Source organism: Myotis myotis, unplaced genomic scaffold (genome assembly GCF_014108235.1).
Source record: "Myotis myotis isolate mMyoMyo1 unplaced genomic scaffold, mMyoMyo1.p scaffold_m19_p_19, whole genome shotgun sequence".
NCBI classification, from domain to species: domain Eukaryota; kingdom Metazoa; phylum Chordata; class Mammalia; order Chiroptera; family Vespertilionidae; genus Myotis; species Myotis myotis.
In genome coordinates this window covers 42704268-42724964 of record NW_023416323.1, presented here as the reverse complement: position 1 = coordinate 42724964, position 20697 = coordinate 42704268, and the positions used below count along the sequence as shown (strand labels likewise).

The window sequence follows — 20697 nt, the reverse complement described above, 5'->3', positions numbered from 1 at the left end:
TGATCCTCTGGGCAGAGCCACTCTCCACCAGACAGAACGATTGAATTTACAGCTCGATGGGTGGCGATCGATAGAAATGAAATATGAGACCACTTGCTGTGTCCACCAGAAAGAGCAGACCTGGGCGCCTCCTCACGCAGCCCAGCCCGCCAGCTCCCACGGGGTCTCTGCCCAGGTGGGATGGTCCCAACGCACCTTTGTTTTCTCTTTGCCCCAAATAAGTACCGCATCCTTGTGGGGCGGGGCCGGTGATGGTGCGATATTGAGCCGCCCCAGCTGCTAAGGCGGGTGCCTCGCAGGCGCAGTTCCAGTACCTGCCAGCAGGGGGAGCGCTGCACACGCTGGAAACGCGGGACGCGGGGCCGGCCCAGTATTTGCAGTTGTTGCTCGTCCTCTTTCAGACCAGCCAGCTCATGCCTGGACTGGAAGCCACTGCCCCTTCGTGCACCGCTCACTGGCCAGAGCTGTTCCGCGCCGCCAGGAAGCGGAGTCCCAACCCTGAGCGGCCAGCGGAGACGGGGAGGTGCCGGTGAGCAACACCTGTGACCAGCTGGTTTAAGGACTGGCTGGGGCCCTAGCTGGTTTGGCTCCGTGGATAGAGCATCCGCCTGCGGACTGAAGACTGGCTGGGTTCTGAGCAAACCCAGGCGATCTGGCTGCTTAATGCAATCCCGTCCCATGAAGACCAACAGCCCTGAGGGGTGTCTATCTCTTTAAGGCATGTGTGACCTGCCCAAAAACATGCATTTCAGAGGCTAAAGCATTCCCATGCGCCGGGAAAGGGCATGGCGGCCCCTCTCCTCCCCACGTTCGCCCTCCACTGGCAGGGACTCCAGGAACAGTGAGTACAGCCGGGCATGTCACCTCCCAGGGGCACGTAGGTTTATTAGTAGAAAAAGAGGCTGGCCCAGCCAGTGTGGCTCAGTGGTTGAGTGTTGACCCAGGAACCAAGAGGTCACGGGTTTGATTCCCACTCGGGGTACATGCCGGGGTTGCAGGCTTGATCCCTAGTGGGGGGTGTGCAGAGGCAGCCGATCGATGTTTCTCTCTCACCAATGTTCCTATCTCTCTCTCCCTCTCCCTTCCTCTCTCAAATCAGTAAAAACATTAAAAAAAGAGAGATTGATAGCACACCTCTTCCCAGCGACTCCTCTCCTTGAAGACCCAGGCGGGGGGCTCCCGTCCCCCCGGCTCCCTGAGGTGCCCTGTCCCGAGGGGAGGCCGGGCAGGTGCTCCTGTCTGCCGTGTGGCCTCGCAGGGGCCCCGGCTGTCCTCCAGCCGAAGGGACCGCTGGCACCAGGGACCAGGAGACCATGGCATCAGGGCTGCCTGAGGCCCGAGGCTCACCTTCACACAGGCCAGTAGGAAGCTTACTTCAAAGTCGTTTTTTTATTCAACTGCAACTCAGCAATATACAATCCAGTGTAAACAAGTGTCTGACCTTGTTTCCCATGTTTATTTAAAAATAAATATTATTGACAGTGAATTTAATTATAAGATGTATCTTTTTTTAATCCAAATGTCTCAAAAAGAAATAATTTACTTTCATAAAAAAAAAAAAAAAAGCCCCCAACGGAAAATGTGAAATTAAAAAAACAACAACTCCTAAACACAATCATCTACGAAAAATACGTTCCTTTGTCAGGAAGGCTGTGACCCAACATTTTCACGCCGTCTCCTAAGATAACGGCTCGGCAGTTCGTGCAAAACGAAGAGCTGGAGGCGAAGTGGAGAAAAGAAAAGTTCGCAGAAGTAGAGACTCATGGGCCGGAGCCCACGGCACGGGCCCGCCTCCATCTCGTTTGGAAACTGGATGCGTGGTTTCGGGTTTCTACTGTGTAACTCCCCCCACATATGATTTGGTTTCCACGTGGACTTTGTCATGCTTCTCTCAGTCTCTCAGTGTCCATCCGGTGACCCGGTCCTCGCCCGGGTCTGGGTCTGGGAGGGCGGTGTGGCCCTGCTGAGGCGTGCAGGCATGGGGGCGGGGGGGGCGGGGGGGGGGGTCAGCTGTCAGTGCCCCACCAGCCGGCCCAGGAGCGTGTGCAGAGCCAACAGGAGCAGCGACAGGAGTGGGTCCCCGGAGGAGGTGGGGCCGGTGCCTGCAGGGGAGGGAAAACAGTTAACGCCTGATTCACAGGATCCCAGTGGCCTGAGAGCGGACAGGCCCACGGAACATCCCGGCCTGGGCCTCTGGGCCGACGGCCGGCTGAGGTCAGACACGGGGTGCTGGCTCCAGCGGGGGTGCTAGGTTGGGGGGCTGGAGTCCTAGTCATTGTTTGTTGATTAAAAAGACAGGGGCCTCCTTTGCTGCTCTGGCTGGCACCCAGCCCTGGGACGGACGAGGGGGGATGTGGTGCCGGGTGAGCGGCCGGCCGGCCGGGTGCCTGCGGAACGCACTCGGGCTCCGGTGCTCCCAAACAGGGGAGAGGCCCAGACGCAGCACCTGGGCCCGCGTTCCCAGGGGCCACACGACCAGCAGCTGCGGGTCTTCTCAGACGAGATCCCCCTCACTGCTCCCCGACCCCACCCTGGGCCCAGGGTGGCTGCCAGCCCGGCCCGGCCCCTGTGCACCATCCAGCCTGGCCCGGGGCCGCCCGAGTTTGCCATCACAGAGCCACTTCTGGCGCAGGATCAGGAGGCCGGGCTTTGGTCCCTCCTCTGTCCCTACGTCTCTGTGTGATGTGGGGCCGGTGCTCCTCGCCCTGACCTCCCTGCCGGCCACCCGCGCCTCCCACCCCCCACCCCGGCTCTGCCCACCAGACACTGCACCGGGCGGGCCAGGTGGCCCAGCCGCAGCCGAGTGGGGAAATGTCACCTGGCGAGGCGGCCGCTTCCCTTGCCGGCCTTTTAATTAAAGCCTCTTCGCGGATATTTATTCAGGGGAGCCGGCGAGGAATAATGGAGCCAACAGAATCGGAGAGGATTAGTTTCTGCCGTAAAAGTCGCGTGTGCCGGTGACGCGGGCCGAGGCTGGGAGCAAACGCCATTGGGCTTCGGAGGGAATAGCGATCTTGGAGAGGAAGCGTGCGGGGTGCGGGTCTCGTCCTGTGCGGTCCGGCCTGTGCCCACCGCAGTCCCAGGCAGCGGCCCTTGGGGCTGAAGACCAGCCCTGTTTACATCCAGCTCCCCCCCGCACCCCACCCCATGGCTTTGTGTCCCTCAAGGCGGGTGTACCCCAGACCCCTCTGGTTAGGCCAGCAGTGGGCTCCACGGAGGCTGCTCAGTGTGCGGGTCCCGGCCGCAGCCTTCCCGTCCGGTGCTCGGCAGAGCCGGGCCTGGCCACGCAAAGGTGGGAATGATGTCCGAGGCCCGAGGCCCGAGGCCGGGGAGGCACAGCTCCCTCTGGTCGGCTGACTTTGCCTCGTGCATTTCCGTCACTTTCGTCTTTAATGCGATGAGTGACTCGTCTGCCCACCTGGAGATGCAATTTGTGAAATGCTCGAAAAAATATGCATCTCCACTAACTTTGGCACGGGTAATCATGCCCCATGGCCTGGCCGCCTCCCCCGTGTCCAGCAGAGGGGGCCCTTGCTCCCGCCCTCGCCAGGGAACGACAGTGGGGCCCTCTGAAGGCGGAGGGGGGGCTGGGGCAGGTGGGGACCGGCTGTGTTCTCTGGTGCCACCCTCCCTCCTCCTTAGGCTCGGGGCCTGCAGGCAGACGTGGCTGCGTGGGATTCTGGGCCAAAGCAGTCTGTGCCATGCCGCCCCCCGGGACCTCTCTCCCCGAGACCCCTTCCTGGGAGATTCGGGCTCCTGCTGGTGGAAGGCGGGCTCAGTGGGGCGTGGAGGGGCAGAGGGTCCTGGCCTCCGGACTCTGCGTGCAGCCCGCTCAGGCTCCTGGCATCTCCCCTGGTGGTCTTCGTCCTGCCTTGTCCCTATGCATCCCAGGGGGCCAAGCCCTGACTGGAGCCAAGCCTGCAACCCCCACCTACGTGCCCCTGACCGGGAATCGAACCCATGGCCCTTTGGAGCAGGGTCTACGCTCTAACCACTGAGCAACGCCGGCCAGGGCTTGCAAATGTGTCTTAAAACCGAGCTGGCATCTCCACACTGCTCAGGGTAGGCCACAGCCAGGCCCTGCATCTGGCCGCACGGAGCAGAATGAATCGATGTCGCATTACAAGGGCACTCGACCTCGGTGACCCCGGCGATGCCTGGGGACCCCTTCACACCCCGAGCTGTGAAAAGGGGCACCTGGTGGGTTTAAGGAGCAGCTTCTCGCTGGGTTTGGCTCCCGGTGACATTTAGAAGGGCTGGCGCACCACCCGGCTCGCTCGTGGGGGCTGCCCCCCAGCTGGGGCCGGGTCCGGCTCCGGAGGGAAGCGTTCGGGGACGTGAGGCAGGAGGATCAGGCTGAGCTGCGGAGGCGGGAAACCGCGAGACATGCACGTGGCAAAGGCAAGTTCTGAATCATTCCCCATCAGGGTCCACGGTGCCGCTGCTTTGTCCCTAAGCTGGGGTCTCCCTACGGCCGAGAGAATGGCTGCGCGCGAGCCGCCTGGCCACTCCGTGGTGGACAAAGGCCGCTCACTCCATGGGGTTGACTTTCTCATCCCACGGGGTACAGGGTGGGGAGGGGAGGCGAGTCTCTCAGAAGCTTTCCCAGGACAGACCTAAGCAGAGAGGCCAAGCCCCCGAACTCACACACCACCCACAGGAAGCCTCCCCGGATTGCCTCACTGGACAGGGGCCATCCCTGCTTGGGACTCCCCCTGACACAGACGGCTCTGCCCCGGCGCTCCCCAGGTGCCCTGACGCTCCCGAGCTGGGTCCGTGGCCACCGTTGCTGGTTGCGCTCATGGCAGCCATGTGACCGGCTGGTGAGGTTGGCACGCACCCTATAACCACCCACGCTGGCCACCGGGGGGGGGGGGGGGGAGCCGGCATCTCCTGCCAACGGTGAGGCCCAGCTGTGTCCTCTATGAAACCCTTTCCTCGTTCAGAGGCTCAGAGAGCCTCGCCCTCTCTCCTCTGGGAGACTTCCGCCAGATTTATTTCTCCTTCACGGCGGTCCTCCGATCACATCCGAGCAGAGGGAAGAGCGGACGGTTGCTGTAAGGTGGTCGTTTCCGGGTGCTTGTGGGTCTGGGGAGGTGGGAAGCCCAGGGCACTGCGCCTGGCCCTGCCGTGCCATTGCCGCCAGCTCCGTCACCACCGAGGGCTCGGGTCAGAGTGAGCGCCTTCACCTCGTCCAGAGCCCCCTCTGCTCCTGGTGTACGGTTGCCATGGCGACACCCCAGGATGCTCCCAGCAGCCACAGCCTCTCCAGGCCGGCACCCCATGGCCTCGGCTGTCTTTCTCGGGTTGGTCATTGCAATGCAGAGGGCCAGCCCTCCGCGTGGGCACCAGGCAGTGTGCGCCCATGCAGCTGGCTCTCCGGGGGCCAGGCGCCTCTCCTGCAGCGCAGCCCCCAGGCTAGTGAGGGGGTCACACGCCGCAGATACAGTCCCCCGCAGAGGGAACCCTCCGGCCAACATACCCACTGCTCCCTGTATTCTTCTGCAGCCGATCCGGCCCCTCTGCGCTTCCCTGTCAAAGGGCTTGTCTGGAAGGGCCTCTGCTTTGTTTATTTTCTCTTTATCCCCTGCCCCTCCCCCGCGAAATGGTTCCACCCACAAAGTGCTCAGGAGAAATGGGTCAGCATTCAGATGAATGAGGAGCCGGATTTACCGACGCGGCTAAGAAGGGCCCGTCCCCTGAGCTGGCGCTGCTGCGCGGATCCAGCCCGTGTTGGACATCACAATCTCTTGACACAAATATCACTCTCTTGACAAATGAGATGTGAAACCGATGAGTTTTTGCACATAAACTTCCAGTGCAGATGTGTCTGGCGGCGTTGGGCAGAGGGACGCAGGAAGGGGGTCTGGCCAACAGTAAAGGCAGGAGAACAGCAAAGAGAGCCCGGGGGAGGCTGCCCAACGCATCACGGGGCCCACAAGTTACCAAATCATGAGGACGCATGCGCAAATGAACCGAACCGAAGGGGATGTGGGGGATTCCCCGCACGCACCCCCCGCCCCCAATCCCGGGACCTTTTTCCAGTGCAGGATGACAACCTGGGCTCAGCTCCACGCCCACCAGGCATCATCCCCGGGCTCTGCCGGCACCCCGTCCCCTCTCCTCCTACACCTCCCCCGGGCGCACACCTCACCCGGGGCGCACACCTCACCCGGGAGCACACCTCACCCGGGGCGCACACCTTCCCGGGAGCACACTTCACCCGGGGCGCACACCTCACCCGGGGCGCACACCTTCCCGGGCGCACACCTTCCCGGGGGGCACACCTTCCCGGGCGCACACCTTCCCGGGGGGCACACCTTCCCGGGGCGCACACCTTCCCGGGGGGCACACCTCACCCGGGGCGCACACCTCACCCGGGGCGCACACCTTCCCGGGGGGCACACCTTCCCGGGCGCACACTTACCGGAGCCATGCCTCTGGCGCAGAACCACCTGGCCGGGTGGCGAAGCTGACGAAGCAGTGGCTGCAGCGGCGACAGTGGTGGTGGCTGCGTGGGTCGCGGAAGCGGCGGCCTGGGGGATTCCGGGACCGGGGGATGCCAGAGGGCTCCCCGGAGGAGGCAGGCTCTTGTGGCTGCGGCCGGGCTGGGCTGTGGGGCGGCCCGCGGTGCCGGCGGCGCCCACGTGGTTGGCGCTGGAGGCGTGGCGCCGGGGCCCGCTGCTCTGGATGTGGGACACGGCCTCCGCGGCCTGCATGCGGGGCGGCGCGAAGCGGGACAGCACGCGCAGCAGGGCCCGGGCAGCGTGCTCCTGCGTGTCCTCGGCGCCGTAGTCCGCCACGCGGCACTCGTACACGCCCTCGTCCTGCCGCCGCACGCCTGACAGGCGCAGCCGGTGCGAGATGTCATTGCCCTGGACACGCACGGTCTGCGGGAGAGGGGCTGGGTCAGGGCAGGGAGGGGCGCCGGCCCACCCGCATGGGGCTCCCAGCTCTGACTGTGCCGGGTGGCCCTGCCCATGGCATTGTGTCCGGTTCCCCGTCATCGGCACAGAACCCGGGCTGGGCACTCGGCAGTTGGGCTCTGAGGCCCGGCCTTCCTCCGCCTCCACATCTCACACTAACATTTCTTTATTCTTTATTCTTAAAAAAATTTTTTTAATTGATTTCAGGAGGAAGCGAGAGGGAGAGATAAACATCAGTGATGAGAGGGAATCATGGATCAGCTGCCTCCTGCACGCCCCACACTGGGAATTGAGCACACAACCCCGGCATGTGCCCTGACCGGAATCAAACCCGGGACCCTTCAGTCCACAGGACAACGCTCTATCCACTGAGCCAAACCGGCTGGGGCGCCACTACCATTTCTTTATCTGGAATCTGGAGCCTGAGTGGTATCCCCTGCCCTCGGAGGACACATGTATACCTGCCGCATCCCCTGGCCCTACAGAGCTGCCCCTCCACCGTCCCAAGCAGGCAGGCGGGGCTGCGGCCTGGAGGGGGCATGGGGAAGCACGGGGTTTGCAGTCCTCCCTTGCACCCAGGGAGCCCTCACCTCTGAACGCGAGCGGGAGGAGGCCCTGCTAGTCTCCAGGCCTGAAACTTGCACATTCCCGCTGGGAAAGCTTGGCCGCATCTCCTCCCTGAGTCACACACCCCAGGACCCCGGCTCCTGCAAGCCTGGCAAGACGGCCCCTCCCCACCCCCATTCCCAACACCCTGCGCTGCGACCCAGGCGGGGGAGAGGGCTTCCCGTGGGGCGGGGGTGGGGTCCACCATGCAGAGCCGGGGTTCGGCCAAGGTTTGGAGCAGCGGTTCCCCCACCCGCCCCCGAGTTGCTGGGAGAAATGCCAGCAGAGGAGAGCAGGCCTCCGCGAAGGGCCTGAGCGCGCGCCATGGATGAAGGAGAGGTTTACAGGTGAGCGCACAGGGAGGAAGGAGACGCGAGCCTGGGACCCTCTGCATATAAAAGAGAAACCGATCCCGCTCCTGGCGACAGATGGCGCCCGGACACGATGCGGGGTTGCAAGGAAGTCCCGACCTCTCGCGCCGCTAAGCCTTTCTAACGGGGAGAAAGGTGCGGGGCGCGAGGCGGCCAGAAGGGGTCTCCCGCGGCCCGCGCTGGGCTCCACACTTACGCTGATTTTAGTCGCATCCTTATTTGTTACCTAAAATGCAAAGAACAAGAGAGGGAGACATTAGGCTCCTGGCCTCCAGGTTCGGGGTCTCAGATGCGCCTCCAGCCGGGGACCCTCCGCAGGTGGGCTGAGCGCAGGAGGCGGTGGGATTCCCAGCGGGGCTCCCGGAAGGACGCGGTGCCTGGCCCAGGAAGGGCCGCCCAGCACACCTGCCAGCCAGAGGGGAGGCTGGGATGCCACCAGGTGAGAAGGGAGCCCCGTCTCCACCCCGGAGAGCTCCCCGTCAGTCCGTGTTTTTCTAAACTTTGCCTAAAACTGGGTGGAAGGGCGGGCATATCTGGATAGGACCCAGCAGGAGGTGGGAACAGTGACTGGGTGGGACTCTGGGTAGAGGGGATGTGTGCGTGCGTGTGTCTGTGTGTGTGTGTGTGAGTGTGGGGCGCACTCCTGCGTGTGCTGGGAATACACAAGGGACTGTGGGTTAAGAGGCACAGGGCCGTGGGCGCCCTCCCTCTGATCCTGTGAGGGTTGGAGGTAGGGGGGGGCTTCCGTGGACACGGTGCTGTGCTGGCCGCTGGAACCCAGGCCCAGGGGAGCTGAGCTGTTTGGCCCAGTGCCCCGGGGACCGCAGAGTGTCTGAGGGCAAGGCGGGCTGGGAGGACCACGTGTCTTCCTTCACCAGCAGCACCCGCCAGACCTGGGCCCACAGGCGGCCAGCAAGAGCAAGCGCACTGGATGGGGGGGCTTTTTAGAGGCTGAGTGTGGCCTCCCGGGAGGTCTTGGGAGAAGGGACGAGTGACCAGGATTTGGGGGTAACTGTTGTTGAGGCTGCCGTGGGGATGGGAGATGGGTTGCCGCGGGCCGGGCAGCTGGTTACCTTGCTCCGGGCGCCGGGCGCGCTCAGCGCCAGCTCGTGCAGCAGCTCGCGGGGCGGCGCCCGCAGGTGCCACCACTGGATCTCCAGCGAGAACGCGGGGGCGCCGCTGGCCCGGAACGCGCAGGGCATCTCGATGTCGTCTCCCTCCCGCACGGTCACATCTTTGGGGACTTCGGTAAACGTCGCTGGGGGCGGGGAAGAGACGGGCGTGACCCAGTGCGGGGCGGGAGCCCGTGCTTCCCACCCCGCGGCTCCACGCGCGGTCCGGGCACCAGCAAAGTTCGCCCGAGCAGTTGCCGGGCCGCCGCAGAGACCGGCTCCCGCGCAGGCGGCTTCCTCCGGGTCGCGGGGGACCACGGGAGGCTTGCGCTTCTCTCCCGCGCCCACCGCACCACCCGGCTGGGCTGGGGCGCGCCGGGTCCGTCCGAACGCCTGGGGCGCCCTGGTGGCGACCCTTCACCGCTCTCCCTCTACCCCTCCGGGCCGGCTGCAGCCGGGATTCTGGGGACCCTGAAGCCTTCCCCTTCTCCTCCTGCTCCTCCTCCTCCTCCTCCTCCACGGCGACCCGAGCAGCTGGCCCTGGCGGCCCGGCAATGACTCCCCACTCTGAACCCCCAGGCAGCGAAGTTCCCGCGCTCACCGTCGGCCGCGAGGAGCAGCAGGGCGTGCAGCAGCAGCGGCGGCAGGTGTCCGAGGGCGCCGAGCTGGCTCCGCTGTTCCATCTCCCGCGGGGGGCGCGGCGGCCCGGGCGCGGAGAGGCGGTGGCGGCGGCAGCGCGGGCTCGGATCCAGCTGGGCTCGGGCTAGGACCCCTCGGAGCCTGCCCTGGCCCCGCGGCGCCCCATCCTCCGCCGCCGCCGCCAGCGGCCGCCAATCAGTCCCGCTCCCTCGCCCGCTGGCCCGCGCGGCTCCGGCGGGGGGCGCTGCTCCGGGTGCGCAGCGCGCGAGGTCCCCCCCCCCCCCCCCGGAGGCTGCGGGCGATCGGCCCGTGCCTCACTCTATGCCCGCGTCCGCCGGACGGTGGGGAACCGCAGGTTAGTCTCTGCGCGGCGGGCCGGGCAGGGGTTGGGCCGCGCCGGGACCCATCCCCGGCCGAGGGAGCGCGCGCCTCGCCTCGGAGCGGCGAGTGGAATCCCGCCTCCCGGGCTCCGGTGGTCTGGCTCCGGCTGCCGCCTCCTCCGGCTCCCGCCGCCGCCCCCGCCGGTGCCTCCGCGGCTCCCTCCGCAGGACGAGTGCGCGCTCAGCCGCGGCGCGCAGACCTGGCGCCGGACCTAGTGCGGCGCGGGGAGCGCGGGTCCGGCGTGGTTGGACCCGGACCCGGAGCCGGAGCCGGAGAGAGGCAGGGAGAGGGGGAGGGAGGGCAGGGAGGAGGCGGTCAGTGGAGGGTGCTGAGCCGCCTCCTCCGCGGCATACCCCGCCCTCCCGCCCTTCCCAACCTCTCGCGCAGCCGGCCCCGCCCCGCCCCTGAGCGCCCCTCCCCGCCGCGGGGGTCGCCGGCTGCAACCGCGGTCTCCCGGGTTAGAGCTCAGCCCTGCCCGGCACCCGCTTCGGCTGGGGTCCTCCCGCCCGAACTCTCCCGGCTTCTGGCTGCTTCCCGATCCCCATCGCTCGGGGCGCCCGCTCACCCCTGCGCGCCGTGTCCGGCCCCCTTCTCCGCAGACCCCCGCCCCTAACTCCTTACCCGGGTTTGGGCAACGAGCCGCACCGCTCTTTGTCCCAGGCCCAGGCCGCGGAGGGTGGGTTGGCGCCCGCCCGGGGCCGCGGAGAGAAGCGGAGCGCCCTGCAGGTCCGGGCCGAGGCGGGTGGCGGCGGCGACGCCGGGAGTCTGCGGTGCGCGAGCGAGAAGTGAGCGCCGGGCGCCGGGCGAGCAGGTGCCCGCGGCGCGGAGAGCGCACGAGAGAGCCGGCGAGCGGAGGCCGTGAGTGACGGCAGAGGCGGCGGGGGTGGGGTGGGCGGGGAGCGCCCGCACGACTCAGGCCCACGGAGGTTTCCGGGCGGGCGGGCGGGGTTGGGGTTCCTGCGCCTCACCGGCAGGCCCCTCCGTCCTCACTAGTTCTTTGGCGGTCGCGCCCCCCACCCCCGTTTACTGTATATTAAGGGGGACCCGCGGCGGCGGCAAAGGAGCCAAAGGTCTTGTCGTCTACAGCCGCGTTTCGGAGCCCATGCCCCGCCCGCATCCCCGCCCCGCGGCCCTCTGCGGGAGCTCGGTCTGGTCCCCAAAGGGCGGAGGTGGCTGGGCTGGGCTCACAGGTCTGGGGGCGACTCCCACACCTCTGGTTCCTTTCCCCATGGGAGTCAGGCAGCGCATCCGGCATCTGGGCCCCTGATCCCTTGCCCCTAACCTCTCAGCTCTGGCCCAAGCTGGGGTGAGAACACCCCGTGGACTCGAGTCTGTTTGCCCTGCTCACTAGCCCTTCGGAGGCACCACGTGCGGGTCCCAAAGGGCCAGCCCGGGAAGGAAGTGGAAAGGGCAGATCCTGCCCACAGCCCACCTGGTCCAGGAGGCCTTGGCGCAGCCTCAGAGAAGCCGCAGGCCCTTTGAAGCTGTGTCCTAACCCCCACCCAGGGCCTGGACTGTGCCCTTTGCCCCCCGGGGGCTGGGTTTCAGTATCCTCACCTGCGGCCCAGGAGTCATCCCCGTGCCCACAGGCCACCTACTGAGCCCTGTCTGCTGGGGTCTCGCCCAGGACAGGGAGGATGTCCAGCGCCTCCCCTCTCCGCAGTTCCTCTCCGGGGCCCCAGAAGGTGGTGGCCAGCTGCTGTCTTTCCTTCCACCCCCCTGGGCCAGGAGCTTTCCTTAGCAATCCCACCACCGTGGGCCCGGGCTGGTTTGGCTCAGTGGATTGAGTGTGGGCCTGTGGACTGAAGGGTCACAGATTCGATGCCGGTCAAGGGCACATACCTTGATCCCCAGCTCGGGATGGGCTGGAGGCAACCAATCAATGTGTCTTTCTCACATCAATGCTTCTCTCTGTGTGTCTCTCCCCCTGCCTTCCACTCTCTAAAAATCAATGAAAAATATCCTTGGGTGCGGATTAACAATAATAACAAAAAAGAAAGAAAGAAACTGCTGGGATTGTGACTGTAAGACCCTGCTGGGCCCCATTGCCGTCCTCAGCCTGGGAAGTGGGGGGCAGACTTGCACTGTGCTCCCCGAATTAGGCCCTGGAGGAGTCCAGGGAAGCAGATTCATGCGGGGACTGGTTCTGAGCAGGATTCTGTGATCTTGGGTCCTGAGCTGGGGTGGATGGCCAGGGATAGGGGTGCACAGCGGGGAATTCCTGCTCCAGAGGGAGTCCTGCCTCGCTCACCTTTAAGGTCTGTGAATCCTCCAAGCCCAATTCACCCTGTGGGGTATGGTGTTTCTTGCCCCGGCCCTACCCACTGCCTGTGTCCCCTGGGGCTCCCACAACAGCGACCTGTTTAGGACAAAGCCGGTTTCTGGCCGACGGGCCTGTGGGAACATTCCAGGACTGTTGGGTCTCCCTCCCTAGTGTCCAGCAGAGGTAGTTCAGACAACCTTTGGGCTGCGAGGCTTCCTCCTCCCCCCCCTCCACTGCAGACTCTGAAATACTATAGGATCGCTGTGCACAGGGACCTGGAGGGGACCCCTGTGCATGATCACAGGTGGAAGTCTGCCTGACCCACCCATTCGCCGTGCCCACCCACAGCCCTCTCCCTCCTGCCGCTGGTACTCTGAGTTGTCATCGTGGTTGGGCTGTGAGTTTGGGTCTTCACCCCTTGGCAAGACCATTTTGCAGGTGAATTTACTGAACTCTCAAAGGCACGTCCACAAAGCGCCCCTTAACAAGCTGCCTGGCCTCTTGTGAGAACAGCCCCGCGGGGATGTTTTTCCGGGAACGCACTCTCAATGTATTTTTTGTGACGCTCAGGTCCTCTCGGAGTGTTGGTTTCGACATTCTTTTCTCGGCTGACCTTTCCTGTCCTCTCCCCGCCGCCTACGGCAACATTGATTCGGGGTAATGTGTTTTGAGTTTAAGATGCCGGCCATCCATAAACTTTTCTATCAGTAATCCTGGCACACTCTGTGTACCCGACAGCTTAAAGGGAAATACCAGATTTATGAGGGCTTTCATTTTGGGCCAGTTTAGTCATTCGCTCGCCCTCAGTGTCAGGGGATAAAGGCCCGAGTTGGCGCCGGGAAGACACCCCTCCTAGGGTTCACGTCAGGTCGGCTGCCCCAGCTCAGGGCCGGGGTGGCCGAGGCCCTGGATGTGCCCTGGATGGTGGGGATGGCATTGATGGCTGACCACCCGAGATGTGAGGGAGGCAAGGGGAAGAGCTCACAGCTCGGGGTCCTGCTGCCCTCCTGGCCCTGCCTTCCATCCCAGGAGGACAGTGGGCTGCTGCCTTAGAATCTCAGGAGACAAGAGAGGGCCTCTGTCTCAGGGCCATCAGGAGGCCGCCTCCCCGCGGGGGCACCCCCAGAACAGGCCGGGTGGCCGGCAGCCTGGGCCTGGCTGGCAGCAGTCAGGGACTCAGCTGTCAGGCCACAGGGTCTGCCTGTCATTGAAGTTCCGGGTCACCAGGCTGTGTCCCCCGAGCCTGGGGCTGTTTGCTTGCTGTGGGAGACGGGATTGATTGGGCCTGGAGACGTCTGCAGAGGGGAGAGATCCAGGCAGAGCTGCTCCACCTCGGACATTTACTCAGCCACGGCGTCCCGAGAACATGATCATCCGTGCATCCAGCACACGTCTGTGGGCATGACTCACCACGTGCCTGATGTGGGGACCCGCAGGCACCGCATTTCAGCCCAGAGGGCCCGGGACACACCTGCCCAGAGGAACAAAGACCACGCCTGATCATCGCAGGCAGTGAGGCTGACACGCAACATGCACACGTGCAGATGTGCACACAGACACGTGCACGCGCACACATTCGCACGCGACAGATGCGCACTCATAGATGCACGGACAGCACACATGCCCATGCACGCGCACACAGACACGCACGCGCGCACATAGACACACAGAGCACATGCACACAGATGCACATGCGCACACGCACACAAAGCGCGCATGCGCACAGACACAAACGCGCATGCGCGTACCCACAAGCCCCTGGGGCCAGGGGAAGACCTGGCAGAAGAAGCGCGCTTCAGGCACGAGGCCGAGGCCGAGGCCAGGGGTGAGTGAGGCGGCCTTCGGGAGGGCAGAAGGCGGCGGAGCGTCGTGAGTGACGGAGTCAGGGCGGCGAGGGCACGGGGTTTCTGTGCACAGAGTGGGCTCCACGCTGGTCGTGGGCCCGGAGCCCACGGGGGAAGCTAAGCAAACGCAGAGTGGCCCGGGCCTGGCCGGACCTCAGGGAGGTGGGTCCCAGCGGGGAGACTTCCCCAGGGCGGCCTGTGAGCTCAGCCCTGGGGACGCCGGCATCCGGGTGAGCCGAGCCTGCGCCCTGTGGGGGCCGGGGAGGCGGGACTTGCTGAGTTCAGGGGCAGGAAAGGCGGCCTCGGAGTGGAGGGGACCGGGAGGCGGTCCGGCCCTGATGGCAGCCGGGGTAGGGGCGGGAGCGGGACCTGGGGGCCGAGCGGGGCGGAGGGGGCGGCAGGGTTGCCACAGACCCTCCTGGGTTGGGCCCAGCTCCCAGGTGAGGCCTTTGCAGAATCCTCCCCTCCCGCCTTTCTCTCCTCCCCACCCGCTTGTCCGTGACTCTCAGCAGCACGACGGGCACGAGGAAGGGCTGAGGGTTCCAGGGCTGGCCCCACGGAGCCCGGGTTCCAGGGGCCGAGTGCCTCGCCCCGCCCTCCCTGGTTCCCGGACCTGCCTGAGGGCCTCCGGCTGCTGGGCTGGGTCGGGAAAGCCCCGAGCCTCAGTTTCTGCAACTGCAACGTGAGATTTTAATTCCTGCCCTGCTCCCCGCCTTTTTTCTCCCCACGTCCCATGGAGAGGCTCAGAAGACACTGGGTCAGGGTTGGCAAACGTAGCCGGTGTGCGGACGCCAGCCCCCAGGAGCCTGCAGGCCCTGCCTTGCCCCCCCCCCCCCACCTCCCCGTATGTGGCTCCTGGCAGCAAAGCTAAGGGGACCACGGTGGTGTCCAGGGCTCCGGTTCCCACCCTGGTCTTGCCTTGGCCTCTGGTAGCCTCGGTTTTCCCCTCTGTAAACAGGGTACCTGCTGTGCCCACAAAGAGGGTGAATGGGAGGCTTGCCTGTTTGTTTGTCTTTTAAATACGTTTTTATTGATTTTTAGAGATAGAAACACCAATGAGAGAGAAACAGCAACATTGATCGGCTGCCTCCTGTATGCCCCTTGCTGGGGATCGAGCCCACAACCCGGGCATGTGCCCTGACTGGGGATCGAACCGGTGACCTCCTGGTGCATAGGTCAGTGCTCAAGCCCTGAGCCACGCCGGCCGGGGGGAGGCCTGGATTTGAGATCACCTGTGGCCTCGCAGGGGCCACGCGCTAAAGCGTGAGCCTTCCGGCCTTGCTGTGTCGAGGACGCAGGCGGGGTCTTCAGGGTGGTGTCTGGCCGGCGTCCTTGGATCTGAGCGCTGGGGGGGGGGGGGGGACGGACGGTGTTATTGGCGGGAGGTGACCCGTGGCGCTGAGTGTGCCCTAATGGATTTTCTTACCGCCTCTGTGCGTGCTATTTATTTAGTCATTTGCCCGAGTAAATCTTACAGGCCCGCGGAGAGTTTATTTTTTAATTTTTAATATTCCCAGTACACTCAGGGGTTTATTTCCCACTAGATCTATTCGTTTAATTTAGTGGAGGACAGACTTTGTACTTAACCCAGAATTGCTTTGACATTATGGAGAATTAAGAGGCTGGAGCCAGACGGATCGGAGCGGATTGATCTGTTTGAGAGAAACCTCTGTCATTTCCCCGCCTGCTGTCTTCACCTTCATGGTGAGGATGGAGATTGGAATACGGGTTGGCTAAGCCCAGTCCGTGTGGCTCAGTGGGTGAGCGTCGACCTATGAACCATAAGGTCACGGGTTCGATTCCCGGTCAGGACACATGCCTGGGTTGCTGGCTCGATCCCCAGTAGGAGGCGTGCAGGAGGTAGCTAGCTGATCAGTGATTCTCATCATTGATGTTTCTCTCTCTCTCCCTCTCCCTTCCTCTCTGAAATTAATAAAATATATTTTTAAAAAAGAAAGAAAGAAAATGGGCTGTCTGCGAATGCCAGAGCGTGGCCGGAGTGTCAGGGTTCTCGCTCCCGTGTTCCCCAGGGACCCCGGAGAGGTCTCCCCTTGACGAGATGGCGTTGGAGGTCCCAGGGCAGGTGCTGTGGAGGCAGAGGTGTCTGTAAGCAGCCGGCCAGCCTCTGAAGTGTTGCCTCATGGGCCAGGGCACCAGGACGGGTGCAGAGCGCTGGGCCCTGGCGCTGGGAGTGTAGGCAGTGCCCGGTGGCCCACGCCTGGGACTCTTGGTGGATTTCTCCAGCCTCAGTGCCCTGTCAGAGGGCCCCACTTCCCCGGGGCCACAGCGGGTGCAGCATGGAGGGGACGGGACAGGCTCGGGCTCCGGCGTTAGCATCCTCTCTGGCTGCGGAGCCCCAAGTGCCTGGGAGGCCCCAGAGATCAGCGCGTCTCCCCCGATGGGCTCCCCTGGCATGGCCCTGCCTCTTGGAGCCAATGTCTGGTCCTGGGAGAGGCTGCCTGGCGTTGGCATTTCCGTGACCTTCACGCCTCACTTGCCCCTTTGGAGCTCCTCCTGCTGCTGGACTGGCAGCTGCCAGCGCGGCTTGGCTTGTGAAATGTCAGTGGTTTCATATCAACCCTGGGGTTTTATCCCCCCCCCCCCCCCCCCCGCTTTTCCAATGGGATTTGGTCCAATCAAGGCCGAGTGACGGCAGATTCCTGTTCCAGTCGAAGTTGACGGCAAGTCACTGTGCCCGGGGAGCCGGGGGCGACCATGGCTTTGCACACAGGTGATTACCTGGTCCCCCCACCCCGGGCCCTGGAGCCAGGCCCTGCCTCCCCCAGGACGGCAGTTCCAGGTGGGTGTGGGCGCTGACTGGGGCCCGCTGGCTGGGGGCTTAAGCCGGGCCGTCGCCAGCCACAAAGTGCCCTGGTTTTGTTTGCAAAATGTCTTTGATGCTTCAGACCTAAGGTAATTTTTCACAGGAATGTTTCAAAAATGGTTTCAAAATGTCGTTTTTCCTTTTCCAAAGAAAAGAAAGAAGCTCGTTGAATGGGAGTCTGTGCTGGGAAGAGGCCCCGAGGTTCGGAGAGCCCAGGCAGAAGGCACGCTGGGTCAGCCCCCGTCCTCTGTGCTTCGGCCCCTGCCCTCCCCAGAGAGCCACACCCGTCCTGCCCAGAGAGCCACACTCGTCCTCCCCAGAGAGCCACACCCGTCCTGCCGGTTCAGCCCAGGGCTCCGAGGGCGGAGGGGGGCATGAGGCTTTGTCTCGTTTCGATCTCGCTCGTTGGCTTTTAAGACGTGATGTGCAGGGACTCAGCCCGCTGGGCAAGCCTCCAGGGGCACCTGCTGTCGGGGGGCAGTGTGGGAGCTCCCTGGGGGGCCCTGGGAAGACTGGGTGAGGTAGGAGGGGCCTGGGGTGTAGCCGTGGCTTCCAGAGCCCACCCAGCCGGGTGTGGCTGGAGGGAGGCCAGGTGGCCAGGTGAGGGTGGCACCTCTGTGGGAGGTGACAGAGCTGGGGGCGCTTCGTGGGAAGAAGGACAGTGGCAGGGTGCACCTGTTACACCTGGGGGAAGCTGCCTCCCACACTCACTGGTGTCTCTGGGCCCGGGAGGGACCTGGAGGAAGGCTGCGCTGTCCCGCCCGGCTGTGCCAACCCTGCCTCTTGCTCGTGTGTGTTGTCTCCTGAAGGGTCTAGGGCGGGCACCTACTCACACCGGCCCCCGTCTCCTGCCCTGGCGGGCCAGCCTTCCAGGGGAGCTCACAGGATACAGGTGGAGTGTGTTTATGTGCATGTGCGTGTGCTGACAGCACTCCTGGGTGCAGACGCATGCCTGTGTGTGTGTGCACAGACAGCGTGTGCGCGTACGAACAGTGAGTGGCAACTGGTGTGAGCAGGCAGTGGGGGTGTGTGGGAATGTGCGTGTGTGCATGGACCATGTGCCTGCACGTGGCATGTGTGTGCAGGCTTGAGTGGTCCACACAAAGGCAGGGGGGCAGGAGGCACCCTGAGCCTCTTACGGGCGAACAGGAAAGGTCAGACTCTGCTCTCTGCCCTCCCCTCCCCCTCCCTCACTCCCTCCCCCTCCCTCACTCCCTCCCCCTCCCTCACTCCCTCCCCCTCGCCCTCCTCAGCATCATCACCATTTGTTGAGTGTTCATTGTGTGCCCAACAGAGCAGACCTGCAGGGACCATTGCTTTTTTTTAAAAAATGTTTTTATTCATTTTTTGGTTTTTTTTAGAGAGAGAGAGGACGGGAGAGGGATGGAGACATAGAAACATTGATGAGAGAGGAACATCATCGATCAGCTGCCTCTTGCATGGCCCCCACTGGGGATGGAGCCCGCAAACTGGGCATGTGCCCAGACCGGGAATCGAACTGGTGACCTCCTGGTTCCTGGGCTGACGCTCAATCACCGAGCCGCCCAGCAGTGGAACCACTTCTTGAACAGCTGAGCGGATGAAGGCAGGAGCGCGCAGCCATGAGACTGACCCCGTTTGCAGGTGGAAGTCTGGGCACTGGCGCAGTTTAGTGACAGAATCACAGGACCCAGCCCTGGCACGGGGGGGGGGGGGGGGGGCAAGGCGAAGGTGCGGGGCGCCACCCAGGGTCCCCACTCAGTTCCGGGAGCCTGGGACCCCGTCATCTCCCCGTCGGGGTTTCCCCTCTGAGCGGCTCGGGTTGGGGGCCGCGTCACGCGCCAGTGGTTCGTCAGCACAGAGCAACTGGCTAATTATTTCCAAAAATATTGACTCGTCACGGAGAGAAAGCTCTTCTCCATGCCGCCCGTCCGCAGAAAATTGCCTTTGGTATTAACATTTCATCAGCCACATAATGCGAATGGATGTAAATGCATAATTAGAAATAATAGCCTGGGAAAACTCACTTATTTGTAAAATTGGGCTTGTTACATTACAACCGGAGCTAACGGCGTGCCTCTCTCTCCTTCGACAGGCCCGAGGCTGGGCCTGCCTGCTTTGTGGGGTGCCCGGCTGCCTCCGCCGCTCTGTGGGGGGACCCTGGAGAGGGGATGCCCTCTGAGGAGGCGTGGGCTCACCTGTCCCAAAGGGGCTCTCTCGGTCCATGAACAGGCCGCTCAGAGACCTCCTCATAAACATGTCACAGATGACAGTCCCTGAGGACAGGAGTCCGGTGACAGCTTCCTCAGCCCTCGGTCTTTCTGTGTGTGTGTGTGTGTGTGTGTGTGTGTGTGTGTGTGTGTGTGTGTGGCGGGGGGGTACAGTCTGCCTGATCCGGGGATGTGGTGGGAAGACACCGTGAGTGCAGGTGCCTGGGGCCGGGGCTGCCCTACGAATGCTGAGTTTGCAGAGGGTCGTGAGAGCAGAAGCCTCGTCAATGTCATTGTCATTGCCAGCGTTTATGTCACTCACCAGCCAGGGGTGCGGACATGGCGAAGGAAGGTCTCTGAGTTCTGGGGCCTCACCATCTAGGGCGGGGGTGGGGGACCTTATCCTGCCAGGGCCAGGTGTTGTAATATCATTCGCAGGCCACCCCGTTATCAACTGCAAGGTCACAGACTCCCCAGCCCCAGGCCAGGCCCCGCCTCCCACGCTCCCACTGAGGCTCAGCGTTCTGCCTGCTACCCTGGCAGAGTCCCAGCAGTGTCTGCCCAGGTCTTTTTTTTTTGGTAATATATATATATATATATATATATACTATTTTTTTAATATATTTTATTGATTTTTTACAGAGAGGACGGGAGAGAGAGAGTTAGAAACATCGATGAGAGAGAATCATTGATCAGCTGCCTCCTGCACATCTCCTACTGGGGATGTGCCCGCAACCCAGGTACATGCCCTTGACCGGAATCGAACCTGGGACCCTTCAGTCCGCAGGCCGACGCTCTATCCACTGAGCCAAACCGGTTTCGGCCTATTTTTTATACTTTTAAAAAAATATATCTTTTATTGCTTTTTTAAAGAGAGAGGAAGGGAGAGGGATAGAGAGATAGAAACATCTACAAGAGAGAAACATCATCGTTCGGCTGCCTCCCGCATGCCTCCTACAGGGGATCGGCCTGCAAGCTGGGCGTGTGCCCTGACTGGGAATCGAACCCTTGGCCTCTTGGTTCCTGGCTCAGTGCTCAACTGCTAAGCTACACCAGCTGGGCCAGGTCTTTTTTATTTTTAATATGTATATTTTTTATTGATTTCAGAGAGGAAGGGAGAGGGAGAGAGAAACATCAGTGATGAGAGAGAATCAGGGATCGGCTGCCTCCTGCACGCCCCCTACCGGGGATCGAGCCCACAACCCAGGCCTGTGCCCTGACCAGGAATTGAGCCGTGACCTCCTGGTTCAGGGGTGGATGCACAACCACTGAGCCACGCCGGCTGGGCCTGCTTTGGATATTTTTAATCTGTTTTCAGGGGGGCTCTGAGGCCCTCATATTCTGTGATGATGCATTTGGGCTCCGGGAGCGGAATCTATCTCAGCCCCACCTTCCGTGCCTCCTCTTGGGGGACCACACTTGGGGTTGCTGCCCACACTGCTCCCTGGGCCCTGCTAGCCGACCTACGGGCAGACACGGTCCCATCGCTGGGCTGCTCCTGCCCCTCTTCCTCGGGTCCCAGCTTTCTAAGAAACAGCCCTT

General features: G+C 63.2%; 2 protein-coding genes across 5 annotated transcripts; both read right to left on the bottom strand.

Annotated features, from left to right (window-relative positions):
- Positions 1–1996: 1996 nt before the first annotated feature.
- Positions 1997–9934, bottom strand: VSTM2B (V-set and transmembrane domain containing 2B). Of its 4 annotated transcripts, XM_036345067.1 has the most exons (5): positions 9617–9933; positions 8977–9161; positions 8100–8129; positions 6428–6890; positions 1997–2102 (listed from the first exon to the last, which is right to left on the bottom strand). In XM_036345067.1, exons 1-5 carry the CDS (start codon positions 9696–9698, stop codon positions 2014–2016), a joined length of 849 nt encoding a protein of 282 aa, XP_036200960.1. In that variant the 5' UTR covers positions 9699–9933; the 3' UTR covers positions 1997–2013. The 4 variants fall into 4 exon arrangements, with proteins under 4 accessions (XP_036200960.1, XP_036200961.1, XP_036200962.1 ...); XM_036345068.1 differs by lacking the exon at positions 8100–8129 and having other exon boundaries at positions 9617–9934; XM_036345069.1 differs by lacking the exon at positions 9617–9933 and having other exon boundaries at positions 7517–8129; positions 8977–9062.
- An 11-nt stretch (positions 9935–9945) lies between these two features.
- LOC118674790 (translation initiation factor IF-2-like) lies at positions 9946–19496 on the bottom strand. The gene is made up of 4 exons (XM_036346861.1): positions 19478–19496; positions 19144–19221; positions 10657–10946; positions 9946–10246 (listed from the first exon to the last, which is right to left on the bottom strand). Exons 1-4 carry the CDS (start codon positions 19494–19496, stop codon positions 9974–9976), a joined length of 660 nt encoding a protein of 219 aa, XP_036202754.1. The 3' UTR covers positions 9946–9973.
- Between the last annotated feature and the right edge of the window lie 1201 nt (positions 19497–20697).

Bases quoted from the DNA above. Each gene is read 5' to 3' on its own strand.
- VSTM2B (XM_036345066.1), bottom strand. From the start codon at position 9,698: ATGGAACAGCGGAGCCAGCTCGGCGCCCTCGGACACCTGCCGCCGCTG. The intron at 9,162-9,616 runs GTGAGCGCGGGA...CCCCGCCCCCAG, and splicing joins GCTGCTCCTCGCGGCCGACG to CGACGTTTACCGAAGTCCCC. The intron at 8,130-8,976 runs GTAACCAGCTGC...TTTGCATTTTAG, and splicing joins CGCCCGGCGCCCGGAGCAAG to GTAACAAATAAGGATGCGAC.
- LOC118674790 (XM_036346861.1), bottom strand. The intron at 10,947-19,143 runs GTGAGCCCACGC...CGTGGGCCTGAG, and splicing joins AGAGAGCCCCTTTGGGACAG to TCGTGCGGGCGCTCCCCGCC. The intron at 10,247-10,656 runs GTAAGGAGTTAG...GCGCCGCACTAG, and splicing joins GGCTCGTTGCCCAAACCCGG to GTCCGGCGCCAGGTCTGCGC.